The sequence below is a fragment of the Semicossyphus pulcher genome, unplaced genomic scaffold (assembly GCF_022749685.1).
Source record: "Semicossyphus pulcher isolate SPU_LCO1_2020_fin unplaced genomic scaffold, fSemPul1.0.p SCAF_12, whole genome shotgun sequence".
Lineage (NCBI taxonomy): Eukaryota > Metazoa > Chordata > Actinopteri > Labriformes > Labridae > Semicossyphus > Semicossyphus pulcher.
Genome location: NW_027211626.1, coordinates 23777977 through 23796340, shown reverse-complemented (window position 1 = coordinate 23796340; position 18364 = coordinate 23777977). Strand labels below are relative to the sequence as shown.

General features: G+C 40.8%; 1 protein-coding gene across 1 annotated transcript in view; it reads left to right on the top strand.

The window, feature by feature from the left end:
* hspa12a (heat shock protein 12A) overlaps positions 1-18364 on the top strand; it is a 49669-nt gene that overhangs the window by 13420 nt on the left and 17885 nt on the right. Inside the window, exons 2-5 of the mRNA XM_069658680.1 lie at positions 7854-7930; positions 9560-9687; positions 16441-16627; positions 18141-18245. Coding sequence (XP_069514781.1) covers positions 7854-7930; positions 9560-9687; positions 16441-16627; positions 18141-18245 — 497 coding nt within the window. The remainder of the gene's footprint in view (positions 1-7853; positions 7931-9559; positions 9688-16440; positions 16628-18140; positions 18246-18364) is intronic.

Here is an 18364-nt window from a genome sequence, read left to right as displayed (position 1 = left end):
GAAATGATCAGATGTAAATGTTATATATCATATGTTGGCAAACCCATATTATGTAGAATTAAAGTGTGTTAGATCGGTTATGTGAGAGTGTGGATTTGCATGTGTGTGTAGTGGCTGCAGCTGTCGTCAGGCTGTTTCTCCGCACTGTGTGTCTGGGCTGACGGCCAAGTGGATGCAGTGAGCCGGGGAGAGGGGAGAGCAAGGGGGTCGCTCTCTCTCTCTGCATGGCAAGAATGAATGGGACCTCAGATTGGAAGAAGAAAAAGCACATTCTCTGCTCAAACTCATTTTGCCGTCGCCCTCATGAATGTGTCTCTTTGATAGTCTATTTTTTTGTGTTTGTGCCTCTCAGTTTGCCGCAGTGAATTTAATGAGGCTCCTCTTCTGCCATTGTAGGTAACAGTTGGTGCCTTGCTTTGAGTCTGTCTCCCTGTTTCATCACAGTCTGTCAGTCAGCACCACTGTCCTCTGAAACAGACTGCTATTGTCTTATCAAAGCTCACAAGATTCACTGTAGCTTTATTAACACGTTCATTAGCATGCTACATCTGAAATATTTAAAGTAGATACAGTTATCAGAATACATTAGAGCGAAGCTGATCTTTCTAGATATCAGGCCTCGGGGCAAAATGAGGCCAACTCGTACAATGTCTTTTTAAACAGAGTTTATATTTGTATGAGGAACAGACAAGATGCAAAAGGCCATTTGATATGGTGAATATATCCATACATTTTTTTTTCATGCAGTTAGAAGAATAACAGACACAGTGTTTTAAAGTTATATTGAAAGTAGGGCTGTGACGAGTATGGTTTTTTTTTTTTTTCACCAGCGCTCCCCCACACAGTAAAACATTATCGACATGAGTGGTGGAAAAATGAGTTTATTAACCACTACTAAGTTCGTATCCTTGATTGTTGAAATGAAATCCGTGGTGACGGATTAGTTCTTGTTGTAGCGGCTAAACTAGCATGTTGCGGGGCTGCACGTCTGTGCCGATTAGATGCGCAGAGGGTTGACAAAGCGGGCTCTGACAGCAAGGTGTCTTTTGCTGATTTTTGAAACAAGTTTGTTTTTCACAATGTGTCGTTCTGTATAGGAAAGATGAGGTGCTTGCCTGTGCCACATGGATAGTTTGATTACTGCATGTCTTTAGATTTTAATGCCTCAGAGATGCAGGATGCGTACCTAGCAACATCACTGAGTCTATATTTAAAAAAAAGACAAAGCAGTGATGAAGGTCACTTGGTCCATCCCGCGGATGGTGCGGTATTGCGGCCATGCGGTTACCGTCACAGCCCTTATTAGCTGGTAGCCCCGTCTGCTGGCCAAGCTTGTTCAGTCACTGCAGTTCCGCCACAGCAACGTAACAAAACTCTGCTGTCTTTACACCATTTGACCAAGCAATGCCAGCGTAAAGCCGCCCCAGTGTGTGTTTTTACACAGCGTTCCGGCGTTGCAAAATCATAACATGTGCAAGTTGTAAACAAACAGTGTGTGCTTCACATACACACACACACACGGCGCTGTTCTGCCCCGCCGGCTCCGCCGTTTACACAGACGCCGTTACTACCTCCGTTGCCGGCTCAGAGGCAGAACGACTTCGCCCCACCGTTCTGCCTTTGTGTGTTTAGAAGACGGGATGTAACAGAGAAGTAATCATCTCGCCTCGTTTTTTTTTAGTTCCTCTTATTTCTTCAAATAAAACATGCAGGAATGTCTGGCTAAAAGATAAAATGTAAATATAAGAAAGGTTTCCATCGATCTGTTTTTATGTGGACAATCAATTAGAAACGTTGTGTTATTGAACAATAAAGTACACGATAAAACTGTTGAAAACTGATTTTCTAAAAAGTCCTTGATGCTTCTTTTACTGGGACCTTGGTATCTCACTGCCATTCAGCCACTCAACCAGAAAGATAATTAGATAAAATAACTAAAGGACATTCATATTTTAAAGATGTTTGTATGTTATTGCATCATCTCTGATACAAGTTCAGACTCATATAACATGTCTCCCTCTCTCATTTCAGCAGAGCAGCTGACAAAAGCGAAGCCTTAATTAGCTCTGTTTCCATTTCAGCCTCACTGCAAGAGAAAGGTGTGCTGTCCTGCACTGTTGTGCACTACTTTCTTAAACTAAATCATGACTTCAACTAAACTGGAAACAAAACGGTAGAGATGAGATTACCTTGTTAATGTCGATGTGGTTTACTGCACTGGAAAACAGCTATATGAGTTCAGGGTTGTTCAGGTGAGTTTAGGTAGAAGTCTCAGTATAACAACAGGCTGTACACTTTAAAGCAGTACGTTTGTGGCCTGTTGGCGGCTCTAACATTCTCTGCTTGGGTGCTGAATGTTAGTGAAGTCAGACAAACTCCTTTTGAAACAGACGCTGGTACAACCTCCACTAGTGCCGTCCACTGTGACCGCGCTGACGCTGCTGTCAGCGGCCCTGCAGGAGAGATGCTCTGCTCCGTGCGTGGATTTTTAACTGAATTTCAAGCAGGATACTAGTACTGCCTGATCAGGATAAACATCATAATCATTATTGTTTTGTTCATTCTTGACATCACAATTATTAAACATGATTACTCAGTTTTTGGCTTGAGCTGAATTAAACTGACAGAGTGATGCTGCGTTCACAGTCAGGCAGACGGTGGGCAGCAAACCGGATATTGTTTTCAAATGAGGTCAGCAGGAAATACCAGCAATGGTAACGTGCACTTCTATAAAGGAAAAGGGTGCTCTGAATTTATTAAACAACACCAAATGAGGTCATCGTTGTACACCGAATGCAGCACAAGAACCGCTGCATCTTGTATTAGATTAGCTGCTCTTCAATCAGTCAGATCATCGTCAAAGCGACAAGAGGCACAAACATGTCAGCAGCACATTGTAATTTATTCATGTGTCTATTTATTTTAGGTAAAGCAGAAGTACCTATTTTACTATCCTGCTCTCATCTCTCCGGCCTCTGAGTAACCGTCCTCTGGGGAATAGAAGGAATGTGAGGCAACAGGAAGTCCCTGCTCCTGCTGAGAGGAGAGAAAATAAGAGTCTCCACATCCTTTTCAGCTGCAGTCAGAGCTACAATGTCAACATGAGTGCAGCAGGATTTTCAAAGGAATACAACACTTCCTGTTTAACATGGATGCACTCATCTATGATCTAAAAGTAGTTTTGTTTAGTGCTAGTTTTGTAACAGGACGACCAGTTACACGTCCTGACTTACATTAATGATTTTATACAATAACACGTTTATCCATGAAAATCAGACTTCACTTAAATACTAAGTTTATCATAGGTTGAACCAAGCATGTTGTGGCTGCATGGTGTGCATGTTGATACACTGCCTACAGGATACTGTGCAAAAAGCCCCCCTCCAGTGAAAATCAAGTGTTTAACCTTGTAAAATCTCCATGTGGTGTTCTTCATGTGCTACAAGACATATCAGGGACAACATCAGCAGTCATCTCCATGGCTGGGCCTGTCTGCTTTTAAACTGCAGTGTACCAAGGACAGGCTGAACAACACGTTTTCAGATTGGCAGGTTTGAGACGTCACAAACCTAAGGAGCCAATCCGGTTAATGGACGTGGTGACGCTATGCATATAATTACGTGCAACCTATGGCAACCACTGACTACTAATGTTTATGTTACTACTAATAATTGCTACATTTCAAGCTAGCAACACATTACTAGCTAACGGTCTAACAGTAACCTTGCAACAAGTTAGAGAGTGATAGATAAAATACATTACCATTCTGATACGTCCACTTGTGTGCGACCCTGTCCAGTTTGCTCCTCTTCTTCATCTGAATCGCTTTCCGGTTAGAACATGTACGGCTGAATTACCCGTATATGACCACTTGCCATTGTGTAGCGTACAGCAGCTAACGTCGAAAAATCAAAAAATCAAAACAAGCATTCAGCTTTTTGAGTCTGATGGGCAGAGTCGAAGGTGAGCTAATGGCGCACGACGGAAGGGACGGTTGGAAATGAGCATAGTGGGCGGGGCCTATGCAGATTGGAGATGAGGGAGAAGGAGGAGATGCCTTGGGAGGATTTTGCAACGAATTTTGCAGGAAAAACAAATTTATTATTTCAAGCAGAGTATTTATGTCCTGAAACATGACTGGAGCTGGACTTTAATGGAGATAGAGCCTATACTAAGGTATTAAAGGTCATGAGGAATATCTCAATATTATCACCATTCATCTTCTTCTCAGTGTAGCAAAGGCTACGATGTCGTACTGCCCTGTAAGGTAAGAAGAATAATTCAGCTGAGACGTGAGGCCAACACATTCGTATCAATGAAATAATAGTTCAGTTTCAATCTGTCTCTGGGGAAACTTTTATATACAGTGCAGTTAGTTTGAGCTTTTATGTTGTACAAAAACGCTTCATGCTTCATTTGCGACCTTACAAACCTTATTGAGTTGTAACCCTTCCATTATGATGCGTATTAGATCGACATGTTCTTGTCAATACGCAGCCCTGCTGGAGTCAAGCTGGAATCAATGCAAAGGATTTCTTCAGATACCAACTTTTAACCTGCAGTAAAGAGTGAACCTGCGTTAACATTGAGTGTCTGGACTGCATCAGCATGTGGATCATTATCTATACAGAGCATTTGACCTTTGTAGAAACAAAATTTAAGTTAACAGGTTGGGTAAACCCTAACCAGTACAAATAGGCCTACACTAACATGACTGTAGAATGAATGGGGAAACACAGCTTTAAGCCAGTGACACGAGGGGCCTGAGCACTGCACACCATATTGATTGTCTCACTTCTTCTCTTCTTACTTTTTGTGTTGAAATATAAGTTACATAAAAAGACTCAAAGTTGTTGTTAAACAGTTGCATTAACAGAACACATCTTCTTTGTAGAAAATCTTTAAAGAAATGTCTTATTACCTGGAGGTGAACACACTGAGCGAGCACAATAACAAAGCCCGGCGGCGCCAGAGCACAGTAATACACCACTTGTTTACCACAAGAGCAATCACTTTATTTCTTTAATCGTGATTTGATTTTTATGGCTATTGTTGGGAATAAAAAGTCAAGGTTGTAAAGGTGATTTTGGGAGTGGGCTGCCGGGGCTGCGGAGAGAACGGCGGGATGGTGGCGAGATGGAGTGTAGCCACAGGTGGTCTGTAATTCTGCACCGTAATTGCCTGGCAAAGTGTATTATGGGTCTTCAGACCACTCATCCACTCTGTAGGGGTGGACAAGAGAAAAGGGTGAGCGAGGCGGAAAAACAGGATGGATAACATGATGTCCCGTCGTGAGACGATTCTGCCAGACACTTAGAATACGTCAGGGAGTATTATTATTATTGTGTGCGTTCAAAGAACACTTTCTGTGAAGGCTATTAAGCCAGACTAATGAAAATGATGGTAGCAAATGGGGAGACAATCTCCAATTCAATGAAATGTCATTGTGTTTTAAAGACAGGTTTTCTGCTGTTTGAATGGAGGAGATGTTGTCAGTCTGCTGCTCTGCACGAGGAAAGGAGGCATCTTTTCACTGCCGCTCTGCTTCACGCTCATTTCTGCAGAAGCTTGTGTGTAGCACTGTGCTCAAAGCTATCTGCTGATTTATGCTAGAAGAAAGTAGCTTTCCTGCTACCAATAAAAGTTCAGGTGTTGATGTCCAGTACTCCACTGTACTCAGACGCCAGATCACAGGGGCTTCTGAGTATTTAACCAAAATGCTCAACCTACTCCAGTCGCACTGAGCTGTCATTTTTTTTTACTACAATTCTTAAATACCTAAATTCTAGAGAATAATCAGGAGATTTATTGATAATAAAAATATTACTTAGTAGCAGCACCACTCTGGGTTATTGACGTGAATCAATACCAATAAAGAAAGAGGGGCTGCACGGTGGTGCAGTGGTTAGCGCCATCGTCTCACAGCTTGAAGGTTCCTTGTTCAAACCCTGGTTCAGATGAAGCTGGCATTTCTGTGTGGCGTTTGCATGTTCTCGCCGTGCATGCGTGGGTTCCCTCCGGCTTCCTCCCACAGTCCAAAGACATTCTCGTTAGGTTTATCGGTGACTCCAAATTGCCCGTAGGTGTGAGTGTGAGCGTGAAAGGTTGTCTGTCTCTGTGTGTCAGCCCCCGCGACCCTGAACTGGTTAAGTGGTAAAGAAAATAGACATCTGAAAAACAGAAAGGCAGCAACAACATAAACACACACGCAGGGACTCCTATTTATCCCCTATATCTGTTGTTACAGAGTTGGCTTAGGATCAGCTTGAAAAGGTGGATCTTCAAAAAGAAGGTCTTGGTTTGATGTCAGAGGGAACAAGCAGATGTTTGTGGTGTGAAAGCAAACAAACCAATCACAGGATATAATTACAGCAAGTGTGGAGATAAACTACTAATACTCATCAATTAAATCTTCAATCAATTAAATTTAAAATCTAAATCAAATAACTTCAGTGTGCTTTGTCAGTTCATTAAGCTCATTAAAAAGTGTGTTACGGGATCTGTAATAAACCTGAATCCTTGTGTACAGGAGCAACAGTGTCTCTCCAGGTGTGAAAGCGGCCTACGTTGTCATTGTGTGAACTACTTGAGAACTTGTGGTTGTATGTGTAGGGAGATGGTCACCTCTGTCTCTGTTCAACCGTGCTGTTAATAACCTCCTTGATCTTTCTTTGGCTGTCCTCTGACTCCAGGTCAACGACCTTTGACCTCTTCCAGTGGATGCTGAGAGGTTTCGGTCTGGTGTTCACAGACAGCTGATTGTCAGTTAGTTACGCTCTGCAGTCAGATTTGCGGGGTTTCATGAACATTAAATAAAATGGCACGATAGCAAGGACTCCAAAACCATTTTATAAAAGCCACATGTGAGTTTCTGACCTTGACTGGTTTGTTTGTGCGCAGCTTGAAAAGTAAAATCAAATGAAAGTACAACTCAGCGAAACCATTCAGTAATGTGCCTCAATATAGGATGACCCTGATGGTAAATGGAATATAGCTCTTTTCTAGTCTTCCAACCACTCAAAGCTGCTTTTACACTACACGACACATTCACCCATTCACACACTGATGGCAATGACATAAGTGACCTTAATGACCTAATCTCCAAACAGATCTGTGCCCATTCATACCCCATGGCTATGCAATTTGGTGTTCAGTGTCTTGCCCAAAGACTGTCTTGCCCATGTGGTTGTAGCAGTCAGGGATCAAAACACCAACCTTCTGACTGAGAGACGACCGACTCTACCACTGAGCCACAATATAAATGGATGTCACATAGCCCTTTTCTTCCTTAAGGGACAATTACACACACACACACACACACACACACACACACACACACTGTGGTGGTTGCCCTACTTGCGAGCACTTTTTAAAGCTCCTATTGAGTCTTGTAAAATTTTCCCGGCAGTTATCAGTTTGCATAACTTTTTGAGCTCCTCGTCATGGCGATATGTTACAACTATATATTTTCTTGGTCTGTAAAAAGAATTGGTCTTTTTTCAATTTTTAAAGTAAAGAATGATTTCAACTTGATTTCTTTGATGACACTCTTGTGGGCTAACTAAACATTTGTAGTGTTGACTTGCTCTAAATGACACACTGTCAACAGACTTGGAGAAACCTTTAGCTACGTACAGCCTGTCTCACAACACTCTCTATAGGGAGCTGGGGTTACTCCATTACGTTACATATTACATTACATTTTCTCCATTTAAAAATAACACGATTCAATTCACCATATTTTTTATATTCGAGCCAATTCACTTATGGCATTGTATAAATGAACATTTCAACAATGAAGGAATGAACATACAAAGTGTGAGTTAAATATCTTTCTCCGTCTTCCTCCACAGATGCGATGGCCAATCCTTCTCCAGCAAAGAGCATGGGTGACCCTGGAATCACCCCGCTGTCTCCTACACACATTCAGGTGACTCACATTTCTACTCCTGCTGTTAAGTTGTACTCCTTCTGCTGTCTCTTTGTAATACAAAAAACACTACATGTATAATGTCTGTGAAGGTTCTCAGGTCATGGTAATTCTAAGCTTAATCCAAAAGGCAACTGGAGTTGGTTGAATTTCTTGAAGACGTTTCACCTCTCATCCGCAAGGCTTCTTCTACTACATGTATAATCTTCTAACGTTACTGTTTGCCTGTCTTGATCTGTCATGCTGTTAATCATCTGACAAAATATATTGTAATATCTGTCTTTTGAGAATCACATTATATATTGTCCTGACAGAACAAGCAATTTCTGTCCTTCCATACTGATTTACAAACAGTGTTGGGTCTGTGTGCTCTTCACTCTTTTCTCTGGCTGTTTACTGCTTCCTCTTCCTCATTTGTCTTCTTACATAACAATGTTAGAGGAGCACAGCGGGAGGACCAGATAGTCTCACTGAAGCAACAAACTAATAAAAAATAGAAGAGGAAGCCGCTATGCAGCTCTCTGTTGAAGAAAATACATTAAAACTATAAAGCTATAAATCTGTGCAGTACATCAGTTTCATGCTTTGTATTGGAGATAGGCCTACACCATATGAGGAAAAACTGCAATATGCAATAACATGGCTCCATATTGCAATGATGATATAACAAATACTGATGTTTGCATCTTAGCTATAAGTTTACATTCCCTATCTGTTAACTGTGCAGAAACCATCTCTCCGAAATCAAATAAGCAGAAGTTATGTTCTTTTCAACACAAAATCCTCACTATTCTCTCCTTGTTTACAACGCCACCTAACATCCAACAAGCGAGAGAACTACAGCTGATCAAGCTTCAGAAATGAGCAATGCAGATGTAGGAGGAGGGGAGGCGTATGATTTGGGTGTCGCTTTTTATATTTCGCTCTGCAAATTAAATCTAACAGCAGCAATACCAAGACAAGCGGAATTTAAACGACATTGCTTAGCCTGTTTGCTTGTTCACATTTCCTCCACTTAGGAGTCTGTTTCAGCTATCTTACTAGCTACCCTTGTTGCCAACAAATAGAAACAAATGAATCTGAGGTTATGTGATGTCGTACTTGGGCTTAATCTGATTGGTTAAATTGTGGCATGCTGAATTTGAATGCAAAGCACGAGTCAAGAACACAAACAATCTTTTCTTATTCACTTTGTGTCAGGCAGCCTTTTGTGCTGTGCAGTGCAAATGATGATTACATTTATTTTGATCAATCAGCACTAATTGGTGTTAAATTGCATCATTCGTGTGAAATATAACTCCCTACACATTAAAGAAATGATTTATCTTACTCTCCAGTAAATAATGACAGATAACGACTTGTCTTTTCAGGCCCCAGGAGTGATAGTTTGCTGTTTTCTTATTCATGTTGTGATTGATCTGGATCATTGTTGTTCATCTTGTGACTGATTTTAAACTCTATTGATGCCTGTGGTGAAAAGGTTTGTTGCAGCTTAAATTGCTTGTGCATGTGTAGCTCTCTTGTTGAATACATCAGTCATCACATCCATGCTGTAGTGCAGTGCAGTACACTGTACATCATGTCATCACATGCCCTGACCTTGTCACTCTGTACGTTGTGTCTCTCCAGCAGAATGACACAGACCAGGTGCCGTCAGGGCCGTCCTTCGTGGTGGTGGTGGCCATCGACTTTGGCACCACGTCCAGCGGTTATGCTTACGCCTTCACTAAGGAGCCTGAGTGCATTCACACTATGAGGTACGACAGCACTGCAATGCAGACACTCACTGGGGACAAGTGTGGGGGTGGGCTGGACCTACGTCAGCATGATGTTGCATGATGAACTTGCTGATAGTGCACGTCTCACATAGGCTCATAAAATGATCCTCCATTCATTTCATTTATATGGAAAATTAAAACAAGAAGAAGAAAATGTAATTTGCAGACGATTTGATGTTTTTACATCAACATTTTTTATCTGCAAAAAAATGGTCAAATCAAACAAACATTCTTTACAGATCCTGAACCCGTTTTTTCTCGATCATCTTTTTCTGAGCGGTGGGGTCCGTCATGAACACATTATCTTCTGTTCAAACTTTTTCCCACTGTATGTGTAATTTTTACACCAACTTTCCTGGGTCTCGTTCAATTCCGACAATTCTTACTGCGTAACTGTTGTTTCATACAGTTTCGGGGAAACATGAAGTTCAACCCGTAAACTAGAGCAAAACACTGCGAAACATTTTCAGGTTGAATGTGTCCCTGGTTTAAAGTGGGCGTGTCTAAACTGAGAACATTTGACATAATGTGCATCTGGCAATGAATCGGAATTCATCTAATTTCATTTATTGCACTTAACTGTTTTTTGCACAATCAGAAAAAAAGGAAGATAGAAAGACCTGCAATGTGAACTTCACGAAGGCCATGTCTACGCGGAGACGGGTAATTTTCAAAATGTAGCTTTTTCTCTGCGTTTTGGCCTTTCGTCCAAACACAAATGCCGTTTTAAGTCGCTGAAAACGGATCATGGTGAAGACTTTTAGAAACTGTTTCCACGGAGACGTGTAGACGGGGGAAACGGCGTATTTGGCTCGTGACGTCAGGCTGTGCGCCGTTATTTCCTTTGTGAGGAGGCGACTATTCTTGCAAAATGACGGACGTGACAAAAACAGTAATGCTTCTAACCTTGCTAACAGGACTGTACATATATGTACAGTTACTTGTCCACTATATTGAGGAACGGAGGTGTCAGGATGCACTACTTCCGGCAACCGATTTTTTCAGACTTTTGATTGGCTGCGATTTTCTTTTTCTTCTTTGTTATATCGCCACCTGTTGGTGTGGCATTCTCCTGATAGCCTTTCTGTTGTGTTTTTGCGTTTTTGTTTGGATGGAGATTTTATTATAACCGTGCTTGTGTAGACGGGGCGGTTCTTTGGAAACGAAGGAGGGAAAAACTCTGTTTTGAAAAATACACATGTACATGTAGACATAGCCTAAATCACTGAGGACAACTGTGCAGTAAGCTGGCAGAAATAACATGTAGCAACATACTGTATGTATCAAAATCTGACTGTTGTTAATATAATTGAAATGTTAATACAACTAATTATAAACCGTTAATAAGTAATTGATGCATTAATATTTAAAGACTAAAGTAAATTTTCAGGGGCTTTAAGTGGCACCTTTAAATGATTGATTTTGTTGACCTTCAACAATTATCTCATTTTTATTGTCAATTTTTCTCTTGTGTATGTTTTTATATCAATAGTATTATTGACTACGATTGACTGATTAGTCAAAACATCAATTCAGCATTAACATTTCTTTATTTGAATCTTTAGTCTTTGTCATACACTTTGGGTTAACTAGTTAACAAGCTTTCATCAAAGCCTTCTATCCGTCTGCGTCGTGCTGTCAGAGTTTGTTGTAAGCAGTGAAAGAAGCTCGACTCCGACCCTGAGAGTCCCGTGACCCCTCAGGTCAGCTCGGCTGCCCTCGGTGCCTGGCACCACAGGGGTTAACAGCTTCCAGCCCAGCGCAGGCTGACAGGTGTTTAGCTGACCTGTTCATGTGTGATTCTTCACATTCTCTGCATTCTCTCTAGAGCTGCAATCCATGTGTATCTTTAAATCCTTCATTCAATCAACCAGTCAAGAAGTGCAGTGTAAGCAGCTTCTCCTGTTCCTGTAGATGTGAATCCAGATAAACCTGTGTAAACCTGAAGTACTGAGTTAAACATCTTTTCTTGCTGTACTGTGGTTTAGCTCACAGTACAAGACAAAGTGAACACTCAGTGTGTTGTATTTCACTTTGAAGTTTGTGCTGTATTTGAAATGTTCAGAATAAACCATGCAAGGTCAAAGCAGCGCAGTCATACACACTCATTGACTGATGTTTCGACACCTGTACCAGACTCCTTCAAAGCACAACTCCAGCGCACAACTGGGAGGCTGGATTGCACAGTTTCAGGTGTACAGAGTGTAACTCACCAAGAGAACACAGCTCTGATGATGTTCTCTGATAATGTGTTTGTACAGTAGATATTACAGCTGAAAGACCTTAAAACATTAAATTTAAACCTTCTTTTATAACTGAATCCTCTTTATATGTGCAATCGTGCAGGTCCCAGTGGGCTGATTCATAGAGTAAAATATCAACTTTAGGCTCTGTTACAGCTGAAACGCTCCCTCCTCTTATGTAAAAATGGATTCAGATCTGAAGCACAGCCCCAACACAGGCACTCCCAGCCCCTCTGCAGCTATGGTGAATCTCTCTTCCACGCCTTCTGCATCCATCGACCTCCTGTCTACACCAAACTCGCTTCAGCCAAATTTTCCAGTCATTAAAGAAAGTATGGTGTGACAGAAGTTTGGCAGCCCGAAAGGAAGGTCATACAGAAAGTCTGACATCTTCAAGGTCAAAATATTTAAGCAAGCAAGGTTTAGTTCTTCTCAGTCAAATAAAAGTAGTTTTTATAGGGTCAGAGCATGTTAATGAACTCAAGTATTAACATTCAGGATGTAAACATGCTGGAGCTAGCAAGAATGCTAATTTATAACTGTAGTCTCTGGGCAGGTAACATGAAAAGAAACATTTCAAACAAACGATACATGATTAAATAAGATCAAATACAATATAATAAAAAACAAACCTACTGTATAACAAAGCAACACATGCTACTTAAATACATTTTAAAAGTAGTCTGAATCTGTGGTTCTCAACAGGTGGGTCAAGACCTGAAACTGGGTCGCGGAGCTGTTCTCAGCTTGAAAAAAAAGTTGTGGCAAAAAGTCTATGCTGTGCTTTTATTTTGAAGGACATGGGATTCCTATGACGTGCATGCAGTAGTAGTGTAGTTTATTCACACTCCACGTAGGCTATCCACTGATTAGTCTAATCCCAGCTACAGTTACAGTTACATTCTAGAAACTTGATGAAGCCTACAGTAGTTGCATTTATTTTGCTCTCATTTATTTTGCTCTTTATTTAGTTTATTTCTGTTGAAAGGCTGCTAACAGAATGAACTGTGGAGGGAATATTTTCCCCGCACTGCTACCTGCTGGTCATTTTGGTTGGCTATTATACTGTTAAGTTTTGTGAGGCTGACATACTGTCATGATTCGTTCCATCTCAGGTTCAAACTGCACCATTTTTTATTAAGTAAATTAAAATGCAGTAAAGCACAGCACAGGTTGAATCACCGTCATGCTAACAGTCTAACTGTATTGTCGCACAAATGATGATACTGGTTTGTTGTATGGCCTTCATCTTCTTCTTACCGCCACCTACTTGACTGGCAGTGTAGACAACAATGGGCCAAAGGAACCATTTAGGTCATTGAAGAGAAGTTCCTGGAACTACAAATTCCTGGTACTTTTGGTCGAAAAGCACCTTATGTAGTAGTAAAGTAGTAATTGCAACTACTGTCAATGTAACTACCATTGCTACTTTTCTACTTAGCTTACTTTTGTACTTAACTTATCGTACTTCTATGTGTATACTATCAGGCTCCATTTCTTTGCATTTTACCCTGATAAACTTTATATAACACGTATTTTTAATGGTCTGTTTTGTTCTGTAATTTTGGAGCAATCTGGCACAAGATTTTCCTTCGAGACAGATTATTTTTTAGCTCCTAATAATTAAATTCAGTCCAGCATAAAATTAAACCCACCCTTTGTAGCCTTCATAAGCATGGGTTTTTTTTTGCACTTCCTTGCAGACTTTCAGCGCCCCTGTCTCCCTAGATTATTATTATTTTTTGTTAAGATTGTCAATAAAGGCATAAAAGGCCAAAAAACATAGAGAGGACAGTGGGTAATGTTGGAAACAGGGGAAGACAGAATGGGAGATCACACGCAGCAAGGGCCCGAGGGTCGAACTCAGGGCTGCTGCATTGAGGACTAGCGCCTCTGTACATGGGCCGCCGATTCAACAGCTGAGCCAAACCGGCGCCTCCTAAATTACATTTTAAAATAAAAATCTTATTTCCTCCTAAATATTTTAGAGAGAGCAATTTCCAGCACAGGCGTTGCGGCTTTGCTTCAGCAACTCTCCCCTGACACACATCATTAGCTCTAACCGTCAGATAAAATGGAAGCAGATATTTTGTACTCATTACTACTAGATTTGCAGTGAAAACAGCTCCAGATCCCACTGATTATTTAGTTTGGGTGAGACCGTCCTCTGCTGAAATCCTTACACAAACAAAGGCTGGACTCAGGCTGCCCGTGTTGTTTCAGGGAGAGGGTTTTCAGTTTCTAGCAGGGAATTCTTGAAAAGCTGTATCAGAGGGGCAGGGAGTGTCTGGTGTGCCGGTACGAGACATTCCTCGCCCTATAGACCCAACATTAGCATTCATCAGCTGTCCTCACTTGTTGTGAGGGAAACAAATGCAGCAGGAACCAGTTGCTGGAGTAACAACAGTGTGAATACGGACAAACAGTTCGAGGTGCTGACAGATTTTTAGAGATGGAAGTCTTTCTCCTCCCTCACAGAGATGCATCTTCCAAGTAGTGTTTTAAAGGAATACGTTATTTGAGAAATGTTTCCTGCCTCAGCTGGCCTCCTCACAGTACAATACATGCATTATTAATAGCACAGCATGCAGCAGAGAGTTGGTGCAGACTGTTCAGGCAGGTAGCCGGGCTTGCTGTGCTGCCTTCATTTTAAATTCTTGTGTTTCTCAACTAATCCCATGAACAGACCGTGAATCTCACAGTACATCAAACTTTACTATGCTTTCTGTAACATGCAGAAGCTTATTTGAAAATCACATAAAAAGGTTAATTAATTTCCTGCAAAAGCTGATAATGTCACTCAAACGAGGGGAAATAGTGCATTTGTTTGGGACTATTTTCAGCCACAGATTAATACACACGTTGTGCGGCCTCAGTCTTGCTGCCCTACCTGAAAGACTTTGATGCATGAAGTTTCTGATGCAACAAAGTTAGCTTATTGCATCTATTTATTACTCTGGCACCGTCAATCATCTGCAGGGAAGTGTATTATATGTTGTATGTAGACACAGTGAGTTGCCGTTGGTCGCATTAGAGAAGTGAGAATGTTCTGTTAACTTGAAGCGATTGAACTCATATGGGGTCTTTTGTCCACTTTGCTTGTTAGTCAGGTATCAAAGATGGAGGTAATGGGAGTTTTAATGGGTTATTTTCACACAGTGCAGAGCTCACACACTGCCGAGTATCTCCAGCTTAAAATTGAGGGAACTTGTCACCAACTTTAAAAGTGTGGTTAAGTTTGCATTTTGGAATTGATCATCCCTCTCATGTTCCTTTGACAAATGCATATGGGCCATAAACAGTTTATCAAATGGACAAAATCTGATATTTTAAGCAAGGTTCATACGCAGAGTTCAGATAATCACATTCATTGATGCAAGACTATAACACTTTTTGAAAAGAGACATAATCTTAAACTGGGATGGGTTTAGTTTTAATGACTAGATGACTATTGTTAGCTAACTTTAGCTAGATTTTGCTGTTTAACTAAGTTTATGGGGTTTTATTGCTGTCGTTATGACTCCTCCTGTTGTTATACAAAGTTAAGCTAATACCATTAAACTAACACTTTATGCATAAGTGATCTAATCTGTATGGGAAACTGATCTATAGCTAAAATTATGCAAAAAGTTACAGTTATCCCACAGCACAGCAAAGAACACATCAGTCATGATTACAGCGGCATTAACGTTATTTTTGATAAAGATGTAATCGATCCCACCATGCCTGAAAAATACATAAAGTTGTTCCATCCAGTTTTTCCCAGATTTCCAAAATTAGTTTTCACATTAGCTGCTCTGTGTGAGATGACCTCCATAATCCCATCATGCACTTCTCCCAAGGAACAGAAACGCACTCATAATAGCTGACCTCTATTTGTCCAGGAATACTGTGGGATTAGCCTCAATTAGCCTGGAAGATAAAGGTCGTATGGTTTTTCTGACATCACTTAGTTACTGATTTCATCTTACAAAAGGCTTGAAGTGAAATGATTTATAACTATGCAGAGAGCTTGTAATAGACACATTGCTGCAGGTGCAAATGATGGAAAGTCCCAAAAGAGTGAAGCTCAAATGAAAGATTACATTTTGCTCATTGTGATTTCAGTTCTTGTAAAAGCTTCACATCCATCTAATCTGTACGAGCTAAGCTAAAGGGTCATAGGTCAAAAAGCATAATACTTAAGGACAGTATTGTAAGTGTGTGATAACAAAATAGAGAGTAAAGGCTGTTTGATATATAACTGAGAAGAAATTCTTCACAATACAGTGCCTACATTTGTATGTTTGCTTATTGTGATGTCATTTCTTCAATGCTTTATGTCCCTAATATCTGTAAAACCTGGGGGGTCTGTAAGTTATGCTCTCGCTATTTTGGTTCATATTTTAATCTAATTTATGCAGAGCATCTGTTTATATGCAGTTAAGGGAAAAGCAAAAAACACAGATGTTATGGCACATGTATTGAAACTTTACTCGTCTCCTCTTAGGCGTTGGGAAGGCGGGGACCCTGGCGTGTCCAATCAGAAGACTCCGACCACGATCCTGCTGACTCCAGACAGGAAGTTCCACAGTTTTGGCTACGCTGCTCGTGACTTCTACCACGACCTGGACCCCAGCGAGTCCAAACACTGGCTCTACCTGGAAAAGTTCAAAATGAAGCTGCACACCACCGCAGTAAGGATGCAAACACACACACACACACACACACACAGGCACACAGTAAATACATGCAGAGCAGTTCTGCAGAGGACTCTTCTTCAAGCATAACAAGCAGCAGTGCAGCGCTGCATCCTCATCACTCACCTTGCTGTTTTGTATTGTATTGCTGCTGTGTGAGCCTGAGCTGATACTGCAGCACACTGCTGACTCTCTCTGTTTCCTGCCATGTGGGAGGCATTTTTGCCCGTGGTTGTTGGCTCAGGGTCCTTCACTGCCTATAACTCTCTGCAGGACGTGGTGTGGAAGATGCTGTTAGCACCCGCAGTGTCTGCTCTGCTGTTTTCATCAGACTTGTTAGCAATATCAAAGCAGTATGTTAGCCTGTTTATACTGGTGCTTTATTTTTCTTGTGGTCAGAACATTGTATTATGGTAATAATTATACCAACACGTTTTTTGAAAAGAAGAAGTGATGATGTTTTATGTGCTGCTCCACCCTGACAAGAGTAAACATCGTGGAGAATCACTACATATCCATTATTTAACTGGAGAATGACCTCACAGTTCATCTAAAGACTCTCAGCCTCAGATGCTGCCATGTTCATTTACCATTTCTGTGCAGTCATTATAGAAATGGACATGAAAGAATTGAGGTTTCTTGAGGGTTTTGGGATTCATACCACAGTGACTAGCTTGCCTTAAAAAATAAAAAGAAGCTAGCTAGCGGTGTCACCATTTTTAAAAATGATCATAATGATGGAATTGATGATGATTAAGTTTTTATTACATTATGGGTTTTTTTTGTTTGCTTATTACTTGATTTTCTGTCTAATATTGGCATATTCACTATAATATTCACAGTATTCACTGTCCATTTATAAATAAACTGAAGAATAAAGACTAATGAAATTCAGAATATTGTCATGTTCAGAATTAAATTCAGTGTGCATGTACATTTATTCCATGACATAGCTGTGAGGGCTGTAGAAATAGAAGAGATAATAGAAGAGAGCTGAGACCTTAAAATCGAAAAATCATATTGAATCATGGAAATGGAAGAATCGTAGCATCCCTAAAAGAAACCAAATATAAGCGAGCTGTTTTTGAAAGTTGTCTTCATTGTGAACTTGGGGCTGAGAACCAAAGAGAGTGGAGGTAAAACACAACACATGATTGGACGTTACACAAAAGGAATTTGTTAATGTTTCAAGAAAAGTAGAATAACATCAGACGTTCGCTTCAGTTTGATGATGAGGCTAGACGAAAGGTCAGTGGGTTGACAAAGCCATTAGGAATCATCCTCTGATGACCATGAATATTTTATGGCCGTCTGTCTGCCGGCTGTTGAGATACACTATTTCGATTTTAGCGTTGGATCCAATATTTAACTGACGACTAACAGAGCAAAATCTTCACAACATCTTGATGCTGGATATCCCATCTTCACATGAGGAAGTGTTTTCTTCTGCAGTGTCTGACTTTTACGTTCTTCATATGCCTCTAACTTTACCATCTTCTCCTTCAATCAGAATCTGTCCATCGACACAGACCTGCACGCAGCCAATGGGAAGCGAGTGAAAGCTCTGGATATCTTTGCATATGCATTGGCCTTCTTTAAGGAGCAAGCACTAAAGGTAAAACACCTCCGTCATCACCCATATATCTCGTGGAACGTGTAACTTATTTAAGGGGATGAGTAGTAAAAGAAAGATATAAGGCATACACCTGACCCAGCTTGTGTTTGACTTCTCCT